The 17,758-nt window shown below is 42.3% G+C and overlaps 1 protein-coding gene across 1 annotated transcript in view; it reads right to left on the bottom strand.

The window, feature by feature from the left end:
• LOC122803905 (serine/threonine-protein kinase MRCK beta-like) overlaps positions 1-17,758 on the bottom strand; it is a gene marked incomplete in the record, with an annotated part of 2,302,169 nt that overhangs the window by 1,238,708 nt on the left and 1,045,703 nt on the right. Inside the window, 1 exon segment of the mRNA XM_044073588.1 lies at positions 14,146-14,394. Coding sequence (XP_043929523.1) covers positions 14,146-14,394 — 249 coding nt within the window.

Consider the following 17,758-nt stretch of genomic DNA (forward strand, 5'->3'; position numbering starts at 1 on the left):
GTAGTCAGGGCCTAGGCAAGGAATACAGTAAGAATGAAAATCCTTAAGAGGTATTTGCTTCCCACAAGAAATACAATTGTTAACTTTTTCTGACATCGGTCTGGAGCAAGAAAAAAGTTTCCCCAACGGAGTACTTGGCTTTAATGAAGACTTTGGTTCTGAAATTCGGATTTGAAAATCTCAAGAGTCGGCCGACCGGCACTTGCGAGCTGCTTTTGCTTCGGGCACCGCGCAGCAAGAAAGACTGAAGAAAATGGTGTCGGCTGCATCTTTTATACCCCTGGTGCACTGACGTCAGGGAAGAGGTGACAGCAACCGACGCCGGACCAGGACTTTGGAATTCAGGCCGATTGCGGATAGCCTGCCAGCAGGATAACCCAAGAGTAATGACTGCAACAGTGAAACACGATGAACATCTACTACCCCCGTCCCAGTTGCCACTACTGATAAATCCCCTGAGGATGTTTCAAATAGTTTTAACCAATTCTTTACCAAGACAAATCAGGCCCTAGCCAGCCAACTACCTCCTAGCTCCCTTGGCCCAGAAAGTACCACCTCTAGAAACCTACTCTCATTTAGTTTTCAACCTGTCGCCACATCACTTATCCGTACCCTAATCAAAAAACTAAAACCCACCACACTATTGGCTGACCAACTTCCTGCTGAAAACCTACAAAAATCAGCTGATGCTATTGCATACCCGGTATCAATACTTAATCAAACCATAGAAGAAGCTACAATTCCCACTATCTGGAAAATATCTTATGTAATCCCACTCCATAAAGGAGGTAGTTCTACTGAATTCTCCAACTATAGACCTATACTATATATAAGATTATGGAAAAATGTATTCAGAGACAGTTCATGCACCACCTAATCCATAACCACCTCATGGCAGATACCCAAGCATGGTTTCAGACCTCATCACAGTACTACCTCAGCCCTACTAGCCTTTACCAACACCATAATCGAAACAATAACCATATTTCTTCAGTCCTCTTCTTGGATCTCTCCAAGGCATTCGATATGGTTGACCACCAACTATTAATCCACACACTGCAAACTCCCAGTCTAGATCCTAAAGCCCTTCAATGGTTTAAATCCTATTTAAGTGGTAGACAGCAGTTGTTCTTTGGTAGAATAAATTCTCTAACCTACTACCTAACAACCTCGGAGTACCACACGGTTCTATACTAGGGCCCCTGTTATTTTCCATTTTCATCAACAATATGAATGCTGTCATCCCAAAAGTAAGCTGTATCCAATATGCTGATAACTCTACCCTGATTTGCTCGGCCACATCCCCAACAGAGTTACAGTTAACCACCCAGACCACATTTAACACAATAGAAAACTGGCTTTCCCAACAACGTCTGATTCTAAATCCTAAAAAAACTAAAATGTTGTTGTTATTACCTACACAAAGGTCTACTGCCGTTAACTTTATAATAAAAGCAAATGATGGAACAACAATCTTCCCGGACCTCTCCACTAAACTATCAGGTGTCATTATCAATAATAATCTAAAATTCGACCTACATGTTAACCAACTGATCAAAACCATCAACAAAAAACTAGGATCACTTTACAGAATAAAAGCCTTCCTAACCCCCCCCCCCCCCCAGGCAAAGTTGCCATAGCTCGATCTCACCTTCTCTCTACTCTTCTGTATGCATCCCCTCTTCTCTCTAATGTTAACAAGATTATCATGAACAAACTCTCAATCTGTTATAACCATACTGCCAGGTTTACCACTGGGCTGCCTTTTAGGACACATCACTGCATCAATCTAATCCAGCTTGGATGGCTTGAACTACCCAGTCTAATACTATATAATCAATTGGTTATGGCCCATAAAATCATATATAACCCTAACAATACCCCTGCACTTAAAGATCTTGTCACCCTCTATAATAATCCTAGACCGCTGCGCTCCTCCAACAGACTCCTTATTCAGATATGTAAAACTAATAACTCAGCCGGTGACTCACTCTTCGTAAATTCTGTAGGTAGACTGTGGAACTCTCTATCAGCCGATATTACCTTACTCTCTTCACTTGATCAGTTCAAAACTAGGCTCAAACACCACCTGGGAACAAACTGGCTATGTCACTGTATTAAGCCTGGTTAACCTGTCTCTGGAATGTGTAAATCTGCTAGGTAGCCTACTATGTAATTTTATCTGAATCTCTCACTGAATAACACTACCTGACGATTTGTTATAATGTTTGCTCTTCTAATCACTGAAAATATTCTATATGTAATTTGTATTGTCTGCCCATCTAATCTCTGTAAATAATATATTTATTTGTAATATGTGACATGTTATGATGATTTGTTATTCCATGGAGCTTTTCTCCCCGGGCCTCCACTGAAAATGGACATGCATCCAGTCGGACTATCCCGGTCAACAACTGTAAAATAAATAAATAAATAAATGCAATCTTGAGTCAGCAGAAACCTTTGCTAGAGTAAAAGCTGCAGAACAACTTGATTTGACAAAGTGGAGAAAGCTTGTTGCTTATGGTGAAGAGATTCAAACCAAGGGCTCAGTAGTGCTTTCATGTTACTATGCTGGGAACAGCAATGACTTGCAATTTTTTGTAGTCAAGAGACATGTGCAGTCATTATTACGTCTCACAGACAGTTTGAAAATGGGACTGCTTTCACTTAATAAAGAAGTTCACCATGTAAGCCTACATGACAACAGCTCAAATTCTGCCCAAACTATTTTTTCTGAGTATGCTGATGTTTTTGCAGACACACTAGGCACACACTACCAGTGGTGCACTACATAAAGTTGAACCCAGGTCAGCCCAGTTGTCAGACCAGCACGAAAAGTTCCAGTAGCTAAGCACAGCAGGGTCAAAGCTGAGCTATACAGAATAGTGCAGCTAGGAGTAATTTGTCCAGTAGAAAAACCTACTGAACAGGTATCTTCCATTGTAGTAGCTCATACGAAAAGCTCAGATGATATCAGAATATGTAATGATCCAAGAGATCTGAACAAAGCATTAAAAAGACCTCAACATCCAATGCGCACAGTCAAACAGGTTGCTGCCCTCATGCCAAATGCAACTGTTTTTTTCTGTCTTAGATGCATAAAGTTCCTTTTGGCAAATTTTACTTGACCAAAAATCTTCATTGCTAACCACATTCAGTATGCCATTTGGAAGATACAGATTTCTGAGAATGTCATTTGAAATAAATTCTGCCACTTAAGTCTTTTAGCATGTGACAGAGCAATTTTTTTCAGGCTATCCCTGTGCTATTATAGTAGATGATATTCTAGTAGGAGGTAATGGTGAAGTCGAACATGACAGAAACCTCAAAAAAGGTCTGGAAAGAGCACGTGAAGTGAATCTTAAAGTGAATCTTCAGAAGTGTAGGTTTAGGCTACGAGAAGTTACTTATGTTGATCACTTGTTTACCAGTTCAGGCATACGACCAGATCCTTATAAGCAAACAGCAATTCTCGAGATGTCAACTTCAGACAATGTCCAGGCCCGTCAACATTTTCTTAGCATTGTCAACTATCTAGGCATGTTCATTCCAATTTTCAGCACCACTCAGAGAGCTGACACACAAAGATGTAATTTGGTCATGGTCAGAACAGCACCAAAGAGTATTTGATGTCCTGAAACAGAAATTTGCCAACCCACCAACTCTCAGTTGCTATAATGTTCACAAACCAGGTACTCTTTCCTGTGATACTTCTAAGTTTGGTCTAGGTGCAGTCATTCTTCAAGAGGGTAGACAAGTAGCCTATGCAGAGAACTCTTACCCAGACCAAGGCGCAATATGTCCAGATTGAGAAACGGCTTTTGGCAATTGTGTTTGCATGTTCAAAGTTCCATGGTTATATTTATGGTTGACCTATCCAAATCAAAACTGATCACCAACCTCTAGTCACTATTTTGAGAAAGCCTATGCATACAGTTTCCAGCTATACTGCAACATATGATGCTCAAATTGCAAAAGTACAATTTCAAGCTTGTTTACACAAAAGGCAAACTTCTTCACCTTGCTGACACTTTGTCCAGATCACCCAGAAAACACACAGAACAGCATAATGATGAGCAACTTGATTTTGAGGTCATGGAAGTGAGAAATTTTTCTTCCACACATCTTGATGAGCTCCAAACTTACACAGCTTCAGCTCCAATTCTCCCATCGGTGATGAGAGTATCAGAACAGAGGGCTCCAAAGTCTTGACTGGAGTTGGAGGAGAAGGAATTGGTGGTGTCACAGCAGAAGAGGTTCCAAAGCTGGACTGGCTAGGAACCAAGGACAATCCCCTCTCCACTAGGAGCTGATCCACCAGTCTCATGATTTCAACCTCGGACAGACTCTTAGTGGATCAGACCGATGCTGTAGATGGAGACCTAGGTGGTCTGACATTGGGGAAGGGGCTAGGTGGTCTGTCTTTAAAGGGGGTCAATAGTTGGAGAGCACCTAGATCTAGGTATCAAGATCAGTTCTGTTTCTCTGGTGCCGACAGAGCTGAGGAACCCAATGTCAGCTCTGAAGATTCAAGAATTTTGGTGTCAAGTCCTGATTTCGGTGTTGAGGAAATGGTCGGCACCAAGGAATGCTTTGCTGCCTTCTTAGTTGGTACCAAATCACTGGGAACCAAAGAAGGAAGTTTCTGGAAGAGGCTGAAGAAGATGAAGACAAACTGGCTTCAGTTTTTGACTCACAAATGCCCTCTTCAAAATCTGATTTTAGAAGTCCTTTTAATATTAATTTGTTCATAGATGTTTACTAGGCTAATGACCACAAGGGCCTTTTTAAGCCTAGCCATGCATCCCAAAACTCTGACGAGTTCTGATAATCTTGATAAGTGTAAGCATGGTCCAGGGAGATGAACCATTTACAGGTTACCTGTCTGCATCAGAGACAAACAAGGGATGAATTTCCGGTTTCCCATCCGATTGTCTAAGTTGCACTCGAATTGGACTAGGGAAGAACTCTGTTTCACATGGATGGGGAGCCTGTTCCATAGATGGGGTAGTCTCTGGGACACATTCCTATCTCTCCAGCAGGTCCTATTTATATCACAGGCAAGGTTTAAGTCTTTAGAATGGGCAGTTCTAGTACTGTTTGTTTTGTGGATATGCAGGAGGTCCATCAGAGTGGGGTCTGACAATGCCCTGTATGCCAGGCACAGATCCCCCTTAAAAGCCTGTAGGAGATGGAATACAGGGATAGGGCATTGAGGCGGTCTGCATAGGACATATTACTTGTGCTTGAATTCTTTTAGTGAGGAACCTCTGTGGAAGTTCCACTTCTTGGATATGCCTGGTTAGGTACACACCAAAGTGGGCACTGTACTCAATGAAAGGTCTGATGAATGACAAATACAGTGAAACAATGACTTCCTTGGACACAGATGCTGTCCCTTTATTTATAAGTTGCACAGCATAGAATGATTTCCTCACCACTGTAGGCACGTGATGATCAAAGGGTAGATTACTATCTGTGTGCGTCCCTAAGTCCTTGACTATTGGCTCAACTTCTAAGGTGTGTGTTGTCAATATGATAGTTACCAGGGATGGATGACTTCCCAAAGGATACTATTATGTATTTCTTGCAATTTAGTTTTAGTCCATGACTCTACATCAGTTGTTTGTCTGTGTCAGCCCCTCCTGGAGAACATTTGTGTCAGTGTGAGATTCAGTGACAGCTCCTAATTTGTAATCATAGGTAGGTACTAGGCTATGTGTCCAAAGGTATTTATAAGCCTAGCCAGATTGTGTTGACATTCGCCGCCCCCTTAGATTAGCTCCCTGTGCCTCTGTCCAGCAGAGCCACTGAAGTGATCCCCGGGGTAAACTTTCTGTTTCCCATCCACTTGTCAAGGTTTCTCTTGAAGAGTGTCAGCGAGGAGCTCTGCCTAATGTAGATTGGAATCTTACTCCAAAGCACGGGAAGTCTCTGGGACAGGAATCTATCCCTCCAGCACGTCCTATTTATTGTTGTGGTGAGGTTTAGATCCCTAGAGCGTGTGGCTCGAGGGGATAAGGTTTTCTTTAGGTGGAGCATGTCCATCAGTTCTGGGTTAGACATGGCCTTGTATGTCAGGCAGAGATCACCTCTGAGTAGGCGGTATGTAACCGAGTACAGCTGGAGTTTCTTCAGTCGAGCTGCATAGGGCATCTGTTTGAGGCCAGTGATCCTCTTGGTGAGGTACTTCTGTGGTCTTTCCAGCTGTTGCAGGTGTCTCTTAAGATACATCCCAAATGGGACATTGTACTCTATGACGGGTCTGATGAGTGATGAGTAGAGGGGCACAATGACCTCTTTTGATCTGGATGCAAACCCTTTTGTGATAAGGTTGGCCACCTAGAAGGATTTTCTAACCACTTTGGCAATGTGATTATCAAAGGAGAGTTTACTCTCTACTTGGGTCCCCAGATCTCTTATTACATCTTCCGTATGTACGGGACTACCACCTATGTGGCAGTTTGTGGGTACTTTTTTCCAAAGGGGGTGACTATGCACTTTTTGGCATTTAGCTTGAGACCATGATTTTGACACCAGGTATCCGTCTCAGTGAGACCCTTTTGGAGGATGTCTGTGTCAGCCGAAGAGTCAATTATAGCCCCTAGTTTGCAGTCGTCTGCGAACTTGGTCAGCCATAGTCCTCCTGTGCTTGCCTGCACCTCTGAGAAGTATATGCCGAACAGGAGCGGTCCCAGGACTGAGCCCTGGGGAACGCCACTTGTAACCGGTTTAAAGTCAGACCTAGCTCCCGCAACCCTTAACATGTGGGTTCTGTCCGTGAGCTAGTTGGCAACCCATCTTGTGACACAGGGGTTTATGTTCAGTCTGGTGAGCTTATCTATAATACCAGAATGGGGAATGGTGTCAAAGGCCTTTGCGAGGTCTAGGTAGGCTGTGTGTACCACCTTTCCCTCGTCTATAGCCTTGGTAACTGTCTCAAAGAAGTCTACCAGGTTTAGGAGGCATGATCTGCCCTTAAAGTCAAACTTGGTAGGGTCCAGTGTTTGGAGGTTCCCAATGTTTCTGTTAATGAGTTCCATGATGATGCACTCCATAGCCTTGCAGACCAAGCTAGTCAAGCTTATAGGGCGATAGTTCCCGGTGTCTGTTGTGGCTCCACCTTTGTGGAGCGGAATATCCATTGCTGTGCGCCACTCTATGGTTATGTAACCTATGGAGAGGCTGAGTTTGAACAGTGTGTTTACGTGAGGGGATAGTTAGTCTTTGAGCTCGTGTAGGATGCAGCCTGGGACACTGTCCGGTCCCATTGATGCTGTGTTTTTGGCTTTGGAGAGGGCCATTTTAACCAGAGTGTCTGTGATTTCAGGAGCTCTACATTCTTCTGGTATGGTTATGGGCCCTTCTGGGGGTGAGAAAGGGGTGAAGTTTGCGCTGAACCTGTCTGCCAGGATGTTGGCAATATCGGTTTGTTCAGTGTATTTTGTACCATTCTGCACTAACTCCGAGCAGATCTGAGCATTGCCACTTAGATTCTTGACAAAGCTAAAGAATGCCTTAGATTCTTGACAAAGCTAAAGAATGCCTTGTGGTTATCTTTGGAGTCCTGAGCAATTTTTCTTTCAAAACTCGCCTTGGATGATTTTATGAGGGATCGTAGTTTCTTGCTGATACTGATCAGGGATGTCTTCCCTTCTTGGGATTTTACTCTTTTCTGTACTAGTTTCCTCCTCCTATTGTATTGCTGACACAATGACACAGATTCACCTTTTAAACACTATCAACCTGGTCATACACAATTTTCAGTGGTATTTAACAATTCTGTACACAGAAGTTCAGAGTCCAGTGGGGTTCCATCCATCCATCCATTTTCTGATAACCTGTTTTACTCTCTGCAAGGGCATGGGTATGTCACAGTCCATCCCTAGAACCAACAGGTGCAAGGTTTTGAAGCTTATTCCGGACAGGCACTGGTCTATCACACAAACTACACAAACGCTCATACAGTACTGCATGTACACCTACAAATACTTTGGAAGATCACCAATCAGCCTACTGAACATCTTCAGAAGGATGTAGAAACATCTCCCCAAAAACCCACACAACACAGGAATCTTCTGCAAATCATCTTCTTCTTGACATCATCTGCAAATTTAGTCAGCAGGAGACCACTGACATTGGCCTTGACTTCTGAGAAGTAAATTTCAAAAAGGAGCGGTCCAAGGACTGAACCCCGAGGGACTCCACTTGTGGCTGGGTTCTTTGTTCTTACATTCAGTGGGAGTTCTCATGGAGAACACATGACAAACTGAGCAACTCTCTTGCAAGTGAACTTTGCCTAAACAGTACACACAAAATATGTGCGTTTGAATTAGGCATTTTGCCCTGACATTTCTGACACCACTTGAAATCTGAGGTGCCCTTAGATTTAACTGGTGATTCAGCTTTTTTTTGCCACATCTGCAATAACACAGTCATACAGTGAAAGAAGAAGAAAAGTTTTTTTTTTTTGGATAGAAAGAATGAAAAGAAATTAAAGAAAATACCAACTATGGTATTAGAGAATACCATGAAAGGTAAAATGGAAAAGAGGAAGTACTAGCAATGGTACTTTGACAGGAAACTACCAATGGTACAGGAGAACTACCTACCATAGATATAGATGGATCCACATCCACATTGCATTAGTCCAGTATATTGGGTAGGGCTCCTGTCCAGTCGGCCGGTACAAAAGTATATGGCTGGCGTCGTCAGGGCGCATTAGACTGACGCCAGTACGCCAGGGTAAGGCTGCAAATCATAAGGAAAGAGGAGAGCTGATACATGCCTGCAAAAATAGCTGTGCAAACCAGCCCCTAGACTTAGAGAGAGAGGAAGGTGGTAATGCTTTAGAGAGTATGCACTGAACTCCAAGTAGCTGCCTCCAAAATATCCTTTGTCAAAAAGGCTCAATAAGAAACTGTAACTCAGAAACCCTTCTTGCAGAAGTAATGGCCAACAAAAGATCCCAAGCAGGAGTAGAGGCTCTCAGGGGGGGGTATTATATTTTTGCCCTCTAAGAAATGCTTGAACAAAGGATGATGAAAACAATGGAGCCACACTCAAATTAGGCTCTCAAATCTCAAATTTTGCTGCAGTCCAAAAAAAAAAAATCTCCATTTTTTTTTGCGTACACTTTCCTTGTACTAGGTCTTCTGGCTTCCATAAATGAAGAGAGCTTAAGCTTGATGATGAGCAGACGACCGTTTCTGAGACAACAGATGTGGAATCAGGGTAAAAGCCATGGAGGCTTCTTTACCAGACTCCTCAGGGCTTGTCTTGTGGACCTTTAGAAGCACCTTTGGAAGAAGAGGCAGAGGTGAAGATTTTCCAACTGAAAGAAAGAGCATCTTGTTTGTTGATGTACCACATGACAGTTGTGTTGTCTGTTTAGATCACACACCTGCCTGAAGAAGTAACTCCTTGAGCCATTAATGCAAACTGGACTGCTAACATCTCCTTCATGTTGATATGTAGATGACCACAAAATTCCTTTTGAATGCAATTGGGAGGACAGAATACAAAGATGCCATGAACCCTAAGGCTTGAAGGACTGTCCTTGCAGTCAGCCCAGACTGAAGAGTTTGTCCGGGTTAAAAAGGCCATCTGGGCTGCTGTATTCAGTCTCACACCCAGAAAGCACATGTCTTGAGAGGGTACTAGACTGTAGGCATCTTAGCACTGCTATGACATATTCCAAATGCTGTAGAAGGTCTTCCTTTTCTTGAGCCAGAATCAGCAAATCGTCAAGTAAGGATAGATTTGAATTTAGATAAGCCAAAGGGCAATGCAGAGAACTGATAATGAGAATTTCCAGTCTTATAGGCACATGAAGGTAAGCTTCCTTGAGATCTAAAGTTACCATCAAGTGATCTTTGCCCAGCAGAGGTAAAAGCTGTTGTAACGTCAACATTTTGAACTTAGGAATGTCCAGATAAGTGTTGAGGATAGATAAATCCAAAATTGGTCTCACAGGAACTATTTGGAGTAACTGAGAAATTTGCTTGTGAGCCTCTTGTCTTTGTAGAGGAGGAATGTCTGGCATGCCTTGAATGATATCCAGAACCCATTTGTCTTGGGTAATTAAATCCCAATTTTCTTTGAAAAGAGACCGCCTTCCTCCTAGAGGTGCCGCCAGGCAGAAGGTACTGGCAGCAGAAAAGGCAGGTCATTGTGCCCTCACCAGAAGTCTGAGCAGGTGAACTCCCTGTCCTAGGCAAAAAGCACTTGAGCTCTGCCCCCTACCACGCCTAGACCTACCCCTAGACTGGGAATCATAAGCAGGAGAAGTCCATCCCTTAGCAGGCCAATTTCTACTAAAAGGCTGCACCTGCAAAAATCCTTAACAGTTTGCATAGACTTAGCCTTGTCCTCCATTTTCTTTAAAACTGCTTCCACAGGCGAACCAAACAACACATCAGACTGTAAAGGAGCATCCAAAATCCTTGTCTTAACATGTTCTGATCTCGAACAGAACCAGTGGCAGCCACCCTGGAGGAGGCCTGCACAGCATCAAAACCACATTGCAAGGAGTGTTTACCCACTTGTTCAGACACATGAACTAAATCCTGCAACTCTGTACACTCAATACCTTAGAGCATCCACCTTAGATTTCAACTGTGAAAGAAGATAATTCTGATATTTTAACATGTGAAACTGACAATTTCATGGCTAAAGTGGAAGAAGTATACACTTTCTTTCCCCATCTATCCAAAGCCCTTGCCTCTTTATCAGGAGGACAGGATTTTTAACAACTGAAGCCTTCACACCTTTAGGCCCCTGAGAGACAGTTTCGGGTCTGCCCTAGGACTCTTAAAAGATACTTATGAGCTTCAGGCACCCTATAATACCTATCCGGTTTAACTGGGGCAGGAGGCAATTCAGGAAGCCTCTGCAAAACATCTTCCACCACATGCAAAACAGGAGGTATAGCTAAAGGCCTGTGCTGGGGTAAATAAGCCTTTTCCTGGAATCAGAGAAATCTTGACCTTCCCATTTAAAATGCTCCCTCATGGAATGCAGAGTCTCTGAAAATGAAAAATCCTCAGGAGGGAAGCTGAAGGAGTAGAATCATCCACATCAGAATCAGAATAAGGAGGGTACTCCTGCAAGTCTTCAGAAGACTCAGAAGCCTCCGAGCATTGCTCAAAACTCTCAAACTCAGATTCCACCCTAGGCCTCTTATCAGGAGGGGCATAGAACCCCTTATCATAGTAATCAAATCCTCTGCCATTTTAAGCATATGTTTCTTAGGCAAAGACCCTGAAGCAGTAGGAGAAACCCCACTGAAGCAAAACTCGGCCTGCCCCTCAAAGAAGCCTTGGAAACAGAAGGGAGGCTCTGACCACCTTAGGAAGAGAGGGAAGAACAGCCACCTGAGAAGCCCCTCAGCCTGGCCTACTTCCTGAGAGGATACATCCTGTAACAGTAAAGTCTCTGAGACTCCAAAGAAACACCTGGCAAAACCTCCGTCTGGGACTGTCGGTTCTTCCACATTTTATAATAAACACTAACCTGGCACAGTCTAACCTTCTCTTAATAGTTTGTTAAATCTAGCACAAGAGCGGCATCCAACAACTCAGGCCCTAAACAAGGTATACACAAAGTATGGTAATCCCTATGAGGTATCTGTTTCCCACAAGAAATACAGTTATTCACTTTTTCTGACATCCGGTTAAATACTGAGGCAAGAAAACCAAAATATTCCCAACGGGTACTTAGCCAACTTTGATTCGGTCTGAAACTCTGGCTTCAGAAACTTTCAGAACGCCAACCTGCACTCGCAAAATTGCTTCTGCATCGGACCATGCGGCAAAAAGACTGAATAGTTAGGACTGCAGCAATGTGGAATGAAGAACATCTACGGAATAAGAACACTCACACAGAGACAAAGGTGTAAAAAGCAGAAAAGAGGAGCATATAGAAACTAAATTTACTAATAAAGAATATTTGAAGTAAAATTCTAAAGAAACTCACTATAATACAGCCAAAGTTCGAGAGCAATAGAAATGTGTCTGACACACGAAGCGGCAAATGAGATCTGGGGTAATTTAGGGAGGAGCATTATGGGTAAAAGCCTAGCTCGAAGTAAACGGCCGAGTCAGTTCTGAGGCTCAGAACAGAGCCAACAGCTAAGGAATGAGTGAAGAATGACAACATTAGATCTTCAGTTTCCTGGGTTGCAGTCAGAGCTCTATCCTTCTGTGATGCACAGCTAAGCCTCTTGCAGAAGAACTGTTTGAAAACCCACACTAAAGGAGTGATGTGTTGGGTGTTTCAATCAAAAATACTTGGTTCCAGCGTTTTAGCCAACAGCACAGGAAACTAATAACCTCTTCTAGGATTTCAGATAAAACATGGACTTTTTGTTTCATTATCTCTATCTTGAAGAATTTCAATTACACTTTTCTGAAATCGACACAGCCAACTCTGGCTTTATATAATGTTCTCTAATAGACTGTGATCTTACTGGAAGACCTGTAACACTTCAGTGTGAAATGTCTGGGTCTACGAAAGATGGGCCATGGTATTCATAAATGTAATGCACACTTACATAATATAGACGTGCACAGTGTGTGTATCCTGTGGGCATTTCACTAGCACACTGCTTAAAAGTGGACTGAGACAATAGCAAGACGACACACTATTTCACCAGACTGTGCACAGTACACACACACACACACACACACACACACATATATATATATATATATATATATATATATATATATATACACTACGCACACCTTGTGAGAGGATGACAGCTCAATGGGTATCTTGAAGTCCAGTGATCCTGGGCAGCTATGAATTGCTGCAACAAAAGTGCATTTACAAGAATGTGTTAGGATTCAGAATTCTCCACTGTGGAACACAGGTATACTACGCTAATGTGAGAATCTACTTGGGCAAGTGTTCAAATTGATAGGAAAGATGCAACTTCACTGCTCTGGTGGCAAGGTAGGTGTGGCTGTGGAAGCAGGTCTGACTGCACCACTGAGGAGCACATCATGGTAGTTGCTTGCTACCGCATATAATATTGCTTCCTCACTTGTATTTGATTGCATCATCCTGAAGTGCTCATACCAGTAATACTAATCACCACATCTGTCGAGGTAAATCAGGGTCTTACTGTCCAGTTCACATGCATAAGGTCTGCAACTGGGCTCCCCAACAATGTTACTTGTTAAATATATATGACTAAATAAACCAAAGAATGAACCCGGATGCCACTGTTCAGCGAAACAATAAAACCATGGAGACAAATGTAGGCAGACTTCCGTTTAATAGTAAAAGCCACAAAACAATAAAACACATAAACTTATTCAACACTTCGTTTTCGTTTGTAGCACTTCATCAGATGTGGGCTGTCACAAACCAATCCACTTCATTACTTAGACTCCTGATACTTTTTCCCCCCAGCTTTTACCTCCTAGGTAGGGCCCACATCTGAGGAAGTGCTAGAAACGAAAACGAAGTGCTGAATACGTTTATGTGTTTTGTGGCTTTTACTATTAAATGGAAGTCTGCCTACATTTCTCCCCGTGGTTTTACTGTTTCGCTGAACAGTGGCATCCAGGTTCATTCTTTGGTTTATTTGTGCAATTTTTCCTTGTTTGCCTGCTTTTTGGATTTATTGGAAATATACATGACTGTTGCATGCTTTGTGGATAAACTCACAGAGTAGAAGGTGGCTGCTGCAATTCTAGATATTGTGTAAGGGAATGGTACATGCGTTTTATCATGTACCATTCCTAAACAGCATCCCACAGTTTTACACTACTGCATCTTTAAAGAAGTAATTCACATGAAACTCTTCCATCTCCACTCTAACACTGTTATTTATGACAGCACTTACTCTCCTACATTTCTAGTAAGGGCAATGGCCAGTCTTCAGACTCAAACTGAGAAGCCAATTCAGAGAAAGATGAACGAAGCAAAAATAATATGAAGAAATTAATTTTAGCATGGCTCTTTAGCTATGTGATCATTTACGTGACCACTACTAATCTGTTTCAGATGTGTGCATAAATTATCCTGTTTTCACCATCTGTCCAGACAAAGAAAAACATCAAAAAGGAAACAGAAATGATGTTGCAATAATTTATAATGTAATACTGTCATGTCTTGCTAAACTGGACTCACTGGATTCTTCAGAACATCATCATCTACATCAAAGTTGGACGTGTCTGAAGGGCTGCTGACTTCTGGTATGTAAGGTGCTTCTGTACTTCGAATGTTGTCCCAGTTTATGTCTGCAAAGAAAGGATGCTTTTTAAAATCTTCAATTCCATTCTGGCCCATTCGATGGTGCCTGCTACAAATCAGCCGCTGGATTAAATCCTTTGCTTCATCAGACACATCTGTGATATGAGAAGGGAACTGGAACCTCTCCTAAAAAGTAAAGTAGAATAATGAGGCAAACAATTGTAATTTTAGATAACACACTGAAAAGACGACACTATCAGAAGCAGTACATTTTAAAGCTATTAAAACATATGAAGCCATCATACAGCTGAACTGCAAGGTAGCCTTCTGCAATGAGTAGTCGTCTCTCTTATCTCTGCACTCAGAGGCAAATGTGCCTCTTGCTAGCAAATACCTTGGAATGATGTGGTAGGCTAAGGGAAAGAGCCTAAATCCACTGCAAGACTTATTTCAATCTCCATTCACAGAGTGAGAACAACCTGCCTGTCTGTCAGGAAGCAAAAATAGTGTGCTAAGGATGCAAAAATACACATTTTCCCAACTTACTGGGATGTCACCCAAAGCCAATGGAGGGAGACACCATGCAGATAAAGCAGCATAGTGGGACAGTAATAATTACCCAGTGCATAAAACCCTTAAAAATAACCTGATTTGGTGGGTATGGATCTTTAATATATCACCTGAAGTTGGGAAAAATTCAAGGAGTGAAAATTAAATCCACTGGGAGTCTGAACATGGTGAATAACCAAAATGTCTGAACTCACATTCAGATGAATTCTGAAACAAAGAGATGTCAAAGAATGCCAGACTCACAGAATCATGATCCAACCAATAATACTTTTTGAAGACGTGAAGTGATGGTCAAATGCTTCAGTATAAACTGCCAGAATCCAGAAATGTAACTGAGTCATCAGGCACCCTGAACAGATCCGATAACTTGCAACCTCCCTCAATTTAAAGATGAGAAGCAAAAAGCCTTACCAAGCTGCATTACTATGTTCTTCCTCTAGATCACTGTTGTAGTTGTCATAACTAATGGGACAATTTCCAGAGCTCATGCAGTTTGGTAGGTGGCTGGAAAAGAAAGAATAGGCTGCAACAAGTCCCATAAAATGGATGTAGTCAACACATCTCTTGTCCTGCAAGAGATGCTCAGTCTGTAATGCTTACAGAAGACTTGGACAAAAGACAGCTTGGCACTGTCTAACAAATCCTAAACAGTCAAACCTGCTTGAGGAAGGCCATAGTGGTAACAGCACTTCTCGTACTGTCGCTCCTTACAGCCCCTTCCAACATCTTTTCCTGGGAGGAATAAAAGAACATAGTACAATGAAATAGTTATTTGGAGACTACATGTCTGGACATGGTTTTTCCCACTTGGGGAGGGCAAAACAATTAATCTAAAACTTCTGTTATCCTTGGTTCTATGTAAGCTATACCTTAGTTCCTCTTACACATCTACAAAGCGTAGGGTCGTTTCTCCACAACTTTTTGGGATGGAAAAGAAGGCAGCCTGATTGAGGAAAAATACTGTGACTGCTTTTGGGATAAAAAAGGGACTGGTTTTTAGGTTATGTCCTTATGGAGGACCAGAAAAGGTTCTCTGCACACGAGGTCTTTATTCTTTTGGAAGAAGTGACAACCAGCAATAAAGCAACTTTTCAAGTTAGAAATATTAGGGATACTATAAAAAAGGGATTGGTTTTTAGGTTATGTTCTTATGGAAGACCAGAAAATATTCTCTGCACACGAGGTCTTTCTGATATTCTTTTGGAAGAAGTGACAACCAGCAATAAAGCAACTTTTCAAGTTAGAAATATGAGGGATACTATGACTGCCAATTTCTAACAGAGACTAGGTAATTTTTATTAGGACATCATTCAAGTCTATAGGCAGAGCTATTCTCTTTCTGTGGTCTGAAATGCAAGATCCCTTGGAAAAAATTTTAACTGTTAGCAGGCGTGTTAATGGTGATTCCAAAAGGAGGCAGATTGAAATGGCCAAAACAAAGAACCCCTAGACACAGACCAGTCTTGAATTAAAGTATCACAGAATGAAGTACACCGACATATGCCGTGCCTGATTCTTTCCGTGGCACCAGGGAGAAAAAACACTTCCATCAGGTTAAGTAGGATTTCTTAGTGGTAAGGCTTCCTAGCCTCCTTGGGTATGTTAAGCCCACGTTCAATAAACTGGTCCTTGAAGGGCAAAATGGTCAAATCACCCAGGCTGGGTAATGTGAAGTGTCCAGTCTGATGAGTATGAGGGCACCTTGTTCTGGGACAACAGGCCCACATGCAAAAGCAGTATGTAAGACTTTGTATGGACAGCATTATGAGGAGGAAAAGTCAGTGTTGTCAGGGCCAAAATAATGCTATCCAGACTATCTCTGATCCCTTTCTTTTACTTTCTGGATCATGATACAGAGTAGAGGAATGAAGCATGAATGTACAACCTGTCAAACCAAGGAAGATGGCATCCAGAGTCTCTTTGTCTGCTGGTCTTGAGCAGAACTTCTTCAGCTGTCCCTGGGATCCTTCCACCTGTATTTCAACTACACAAAACATTTATGTGTAACATCCACTCATGGATGCACAGATGACTTGCTTAACTAGTCCACCACAGATTTCAAATTTGACGGGATATAAACTGCTTTTAGGGTTATCTCTGACCACAAGACTATCGCTGGTAGCCTTGGCCAGTCTGCAAAAGGTGCAGGAAAAGTCTTTCCCTATCCTGTTGAAGTACCAAATTACTGTACTGTTGCCTGTTCTTACCTACAGGACTTTCTTGTCCAGACCATTTTGAAGGTTCATCATCTCTTTTACATTTACGTGCCATTTCCTTTGGGCTGCATCCCACAAGCCTTGAACTGTGAAGCACCCAGAGCATACCTCTCCCCAAGCTACATCTGAACCACCTATGTATATGGTCTAATTGAGGGCTACCTGGATGAAGGGCACTCCTTGGTTGTCTGACTTTGGGTAGACCACCACTCCATCTCCTTGAAAAAGCAAGTTATGATACAGTCTTTTCCAGGAACTAACAACGTTGTTGTTAAGCAGATTTTCGGTATCCCTGCAATTTTCTCATATGCATCCTAAACATGGTTAACATTAGTACAATGGAAACTATGTACTCCTAGTGACCAGAGGCATTCTCTGTCCTAGGCACTCTTTCTCCAGGCTATCCTCTGGAAATATTGCACAAAGTTTTCCATTTCTTCTTAGAGAACATAAGTCCTCTGGCTGCTGAAGTCCAGAAGTAATCAGATGAATATTGCTCCTTTGGAAAGGGCACAGAATAATTTGGAAATACTAAAGTACAACACAATACTCTTAAAAAAAGACTATGGTGAAAAACAGAGGCCTGTCTACACCTTCATGACAGTGTTTATATGAGGCAGTCATCTAGTCAGGGATGGATGTGAATGCTCCTTGCCCGGTAGTAAGCAATTACTGGGTGCAGCAGACAATCCAGAGAGCAAGCATACAAATTAATAGTGGGATCCATCTGCCATGAACCTGAAGCTGTAGTTCTCATGGATAAG

The sequence above is a fragment of the Protopterus annectens genome, chromosome 6.part0 (genome assembly GCF_019279795.1).
Source record: "Protopterus annectens isolate FY-2018-M chromosome 6.part0, PAN1.0, whole genome shotgun sequence".
Taxonomy (NCBI): Eukaryota; Metazoa; Chordata; order Ceratodontiformes; family Protopteridae; genus Protopterus; species Protopterus annectens.